At 32.9% G+C, this 5,444-nt stretch overlaps 1 protein-coding gene across 1 annotated transcript; it reads left to right on the forward strand.

Annotated features, from left to right (window-relative positions):
• The first annotated feature begins 11 nt into the window (after positions 1–11).
• LOC112459731 lies at positions 12–4,765 on the forward strand. The gene is made up of 6 exons (XM_025024000.1): positions 12–905; positions 2,016–2,229; positions 2,344–3,132; positions 3,217–3,449; positions 3,532–3,707; positions 3,802–4,765. Exons 3-5 carry the CDS (start codon positions 2,661–2,663, stop codon positions 3,613–3,615), a joined length of 789 nt encoding a protein of 262 aa, XP_024879768.1. The 5' UTR covers positions 12–905; positions 2,016–2,229; positions 2,344–2,660; the 3' UTR covers positions 3,616–3,707; positions 3,802–4,765.
• The last annotated feature ends 679 nt before the right edge of the window (positions 4,766–5,444 follow it).

A 5,444-nucleotide genomic window follows, 5' to 3' on the forward strand; every position in this document is an offset into this window, starting at 1 on the left:
TCACTCTGCGTTACAATCGTTATTCGCGTTTGATGCCCGTTACTGATCTGCTCCCTGACTCTGATTGCCCTCTCGTCTCCTGTTGTCGCTTCCTTTTGAATCCTCGTCTTGTCCTTCAATATCGCTGAGTTGCTCGATCGTATCTGGGCCGATCGCGTAACTCATTTCTTGCTGATTCGGCGTTGCGTAATTCTTTCGGGCTTTCGCGGTCGCGTTCCCTATTGTTCTTCGCGTCTTTATTCTTAATACTATTTGTTATTTTAATTGGGGCCGCAACAAAAGTAATTTTAATCTGGAGATAAGTAATCTTGAAAGTGGAGAAAAAATGTGGTATAAAAAATTTACAGTTAATTTGGGGACCAGATGTTATTACAAGATTATTTGCGAACTCATGGAAAGATTATAAATGATATTAATATTGACGGTTTGCCGCTTTTCAAAAGTTCTAAACTTAAGTTTTGGCCAATTTTAGGACATCTTGTTGGGACTTTGAATGAACCCTTTATTATTGTTGTATATTGTGGGAAAAGTGATCCTCAGAATATTGAGGAATATCTAGAAAAGTATGTTAGTGAATTAGAAGATTTATTTCATAATGGCTATGAGTATGAGGGTAACAGTTATGAAGTTGTAATTAGAAATTATGTTCTAGATGCTCCTGCAAGGGCATTTATTAAATGTTGTAAAGGACACTCAGGTTATGCAGTTTGTGAGAAATGCACTGTCATTGGAGAATACCATAATCACAGGATTACTTTCGTGGATCTTAATCAACCCCTCCGTACAGATGAGTCTTTCAGAAATCGCGAGCAACCTCAACACCATGAAGGAATCTCACCACTTGAAAGGGTGAACTGGGCTTGTGTCACAATTCCGTCTTGATGCAATGCATCTTTTATATATTGGTGTGTTCAAGAGGCTGCTTTATTTTTGGTTATTTGTTGTTGGAATATGGAAACTTCATAGAGATATCATCAATCTTATATCTGAAGTCTTTGTGTTTCTTAAGGAATTCTGTCCCCATGATTTTAATCAAAAACCAAGATCTCTAAACAATTTTAAACTGTTCAAGGCCACTGAATTTCGTCGCATACTCTTGTATGACGGTATTGTTGCTTTCAAGGATTTGATTCATGATAACATCTACAAACATTTTCTCCTTTTGCATAGTGCTGCCTATATTTTGGCTAGTTCTACTCTTGTTCATACTCATCTCCACCTTGCTGAGCAATTTATTAAAACTTTTATCTCTCATTCAGTAGTTCTTTATGGAACGAGTTTTGTAGTGTATAATGTACACTCACTCAGTCACTTACCTAAGGAATGTCAGGAGCATGGAGCTATAGATAATTTCAATGCCTTTCGCTATGAAAACCGCTCTGAAGTCTATGAAGGGTGCGATCGGGTTATAAACCGTTGGAACAGATAGCTAGACGTGATTTAGAAAAAAAGAAAAAGATTGAAATTATTCTCGATTCCAAGCCTAATCAGTTTGTGCTCTCTTTAAAACACTTCATTGCAGATGAAATTATTCGTGGCCCACAATATCGTAAGGTTACTATTGGTAATGTGGTAATTTTAAAATAGGTAAAAAGGACTCCTGTTTTAAAACTGTCAATGGTAGTGTTGTTTTGCTAAAAAATCTTGTTTACAGACACTGAACTCTATTTTTTATTGGTTGCAAGTTTAAAAAACAGGAGGACTTTTATACGTATCCACTCCCCTCATCTGAACTAGGTATTATATGTGTTTCTCAACTCGAGGAAAGAAGAGTAGCATATCCTGTCAGTGATGTTCAGTGCAAGTGCTATTTGATTCCAAATAAAGATAATTTCTTGTGTATGCCATTACTTCACACAATTCCATTGATTTAAAGAAACTCCATATAGTATTATACAAGAAAAAATATGTAGATATCACATTTATAGAATATAATATGTTATATAGTTATATAAATACAGTGTATTTTTATTTTTACATTTTACACTTTATACTTTTTATTTTCTGTTTCACAGTTTGTTGTGCTAAAATTTCTGCCCACAAATGAAGATCCAGATATATACATTGAGGTTGGTTTAAGAAAGTGGATCTGCACAGACCTTGACAATGAAATGTGTGGAGAAACATATTGGCCCCCTAATCCAAAATCTGTCACACAACTGGTGAAAACTGAACAATCTTTTAAAACTGATTGGCCAAAACACGAAGTGAAAATTAAAAGATTTGATAGTAAAATTTTATTTTATTCTCCTATAAAAATTTTTATATACAGATTGTCACACATTATTATGAAATCGGAATATGTAGATATTTTTTTAAAACTTACATTTTTCCTCTATTCAGATACTTATCCACAAGCCCGCGAAGCTGTTTCTGGATTCCTCGCTGATTCAAATTATGAAACAGAGATAGAGCAAAATATGGGCCGAGGGAGAAGAAAGAAAAAGGCTCGGCAAATTGGGTCAGACAGTGATACTGATTTTAGTGGCCTTTCAAAAATAACGACAAAAATTATTCCTGCTCCTCCTGTTGTGCCTTTCAAAAAAGTTTCTTCTGATACTCAAAATTGGGATACTGATTTGGATGCCAGCATCTCGTCAAAATTGTTAAAGAGTTCCTCTATTATTAAGTTTAATAACAAAAAGCCTAAAGGAGAATAAATGACTGTTCAAAGAAAAGAGGCATCTTCTAAGCATTCCGCGACGGAATTGAAGAAAGTAGTTCAAACAGCAAAAACAATTGCAGCCTCTAAAATGAAAAAGCCGGAATCATTGGCTTCATTCAGCAAGACAAAAAGTCCCTTAAAATCCTCAACCTCTTGCAATTCATTACTTACAAATAGCCCTGTTAACTGTGACGAAAGTGCTGTTCAGGAAGGGATGACTCATTCTTCGAACGTACAATCATTGACGCAAGTACCTGACCGTGTATTCAGTAAGGATGATTCAACTTTAACGAAGGATCTTACATCAACTGATCATCAACCAACATCAACTTTTAACACTGATTCTGTGGACACTGCGCAATGCAGCAGCAATTCTTCTAATTGTAATGATAAACCAAAATTATCTAATTCAAGCGCTTCCCATCGACGTACATTGTTTAAAGAACAGTTGCATGATAAGAATACAGGTAACATTTTGTTGCAATACTAGTGTAAAATAAATGTTTGCTTTCTGTGCCCGTATTACTATAATTTTTTTGTATTTGTTGCAGAGAAGACATTAAACACCGAAATGACAGTTAAAAGGACACTGGTTACAGTAGAAAAAATTTCTGGAAAGTTAGACATTCTCAATATGAACGTGAGCAAGCTTATGAGAGCTATAATACCCTCAGAAAAGAGAATTTCGCGTCCTGAGAGAATGCCAGCATTACCTTTGCACACAAAACAACATTTAAAAGAATTTGAGACTTTTATACAGGCGGATCATAATTTGGCTGCTGCTGTAAGCATAATTCATTTCTCTACGTACTTGAAAAAGTTTTCTTCTACGTGTTTACTAATGTTTTATTATTTGTTGTTTGCAGTGTCACTACATGTCTAATCAAGCTAAGCGCGAAGAATCCCGAAAGAAAAAGTGCAACAAACATGCTAACAAAATTACTCTCTAACACACTGGCAGGTGAAATGAATTGTGACGAAGGTAACGGGAAAATAGCTTTCAAAACTCTCATTACTCTCAAACTATACAATTTGTTTCAAGGTAATTATTTACTAATACATTAAGTTTATTATTATTATTTGTATGTAAAAAATGCAAGATGTTTTGTGTTATATGTACATGTGTCTTGTTTCAGGAGCTTTTCAAATAGCATTTCCGGATAGTGATCTCACTGAAGCAGATGCAGCCTTGACTGAGTGGTTAAAAGATGCAAAATGGCGTAAGCAGCGTGACGGCAGCTTGGGAAATAGAAATAAGGACTCGCAGAAGAACAAGTAGTTTCTTTCATGAATAATAAATTAAAAGAGCTTTAAGTTTAGTTATTATGAGTAATATAAACTCCTCTCGAGAAACTATTTTGTAGAGATTGAACAGTATGGGATTATATGTACTTAATTATTACTTACCAAATAATAGGACTTTTGATGAGAATTGACAGATAATACTTTGACAGATTATTTTGTTTTACAAATTTAAAGAAAGTCATTTATGATTATTATGTTATTTTGGTGTTTAGAAAAAATACTGCTAGCTGTATTGGGTCATATTTTTTTTTTTAATTTCACGTTTATATATAGTCTGAGTTAGGTATATACTCCATCCAGCAAGAGAACATCCACGGGTTACACATAGATGGGCAAAGTGAAAACGTAGCGCGCTATTAAGTACCACGATACGTAAGTATACGGCACGCTCGGTGTGGATCAAGGAGAGCTTTTTATGCGCGGAAATCTGTTCAAAACGGACGAGTTTTTGTCTAATCCGTGGATTTTCTCTCGATGAACGGAGTACAGGTCTGAATTCTGAGATTCTTTTATTTCCTCACAAATTAAGTAACTGCTCCGATAAAACACTTTCATAAAGAAATGTGATAAAAACGTTGTTACTCTGACTGAGTGTTGTTCTTTTAGTATATATATTTTTTAAAAGTATTTTTATAATTAAAATATATTTGTTCGGCTGTGTATGTGTAGTCTTTTAGTTTAAAAACCGTACAAAGAGCTTTGCAATAATTGTTGTATAACATGCGTATACCTAAGCAAATTTTTTAAGAGAATATTTTTTGTTATACGAAATAATGACCCTGATTTTCATCCATTTTGCGCAAATTCTTTTAGAAATTTTTTTTTACAATTTTTCTTACAAAATTTTTTCGACAAATTCTGCTCGACAGTAAATAACTTATAATTCTTGACAACGTTTACAATAAATAATGATAACAAAATGTTTGTATTGTCAACATGTATAAGTACTCACTATTTGCAAAAATTACGTTGTAAGACTTATATTTTATTTTTCCATTACTTTTATATTATGATATACGTAAATCAAGATCATTTCTTCGTGAAAATATGATATTTATTACATTATGGATAATTATATTATCAAATTACAAGTATCTGTTCTAATAAATTCAAATTTAAAAAATTAATGATAATATAATTTAATTATTTTTTACTGTCATGTCCTTGTGTATTCAAGACTTTTTGGAGTGTTATCGTCCTCAGGTAATGGATAAGTCTTATTTTGTTCGTATATTTTTTTTAAATAAGACTATACTGTCTTCATTATACCTGATGTAATATATATGTGTGTATATATATATATGTATATGTATGTATATATATATACATTATTGACATATACATATATATTACTTTACAATAATTTATTTTCAAACTTCGAGATTGTTTTGATATCGAATCGACCTCGAATTAACGTCGACGTTACTATACATTCTCTTAGTTTCAAATAAGAAGGCATAAATTCAATTAAATT

The sequence above is a fragment of the Temnothorax curvispinosus genome, unplaced genomic scaffold, assembly GCF_003070985.1.
Source record: "Temnothorax curvispinosus isolate PA1 unplaced genomic scaffold, ASM307098v1 QBEX01010107.1, whole genome shotgun sequence".
NCBI lineage: Eukaryota > Metazoa > Arthropoda > Insecta > Hymenoptera > Formicidae > Temnothorax > Temnothorax curvispinosus.

What these genes read in the sequence shown, in the direction of transcription:
- LOC112459731 (XM_025024000.1), top strand. Translation starts at nt 2,661, where the DNA reads ATGACTGTTCAAAGAAAAGAGGCATCTTCTAAGCATTCCGCGACGGAA. An exon ending in GTTGCATGATAAGAATACAG is followed by an intron (nt 3,133 to 3,216) that starts GTAACATTTTGT and finishes TATTTGTTGCAG; the next exon opens with AGAAGACATTAAACACCGAA. An exon ending in ATCATAATTTGGCTGCTGCT is followed by an intron (nt 3,450 to 3,531) that starts GTAAGCATAATT and finishes TGTTGTTTGCAG; the next exon opens with TGTCACTACATGTCTAATCA.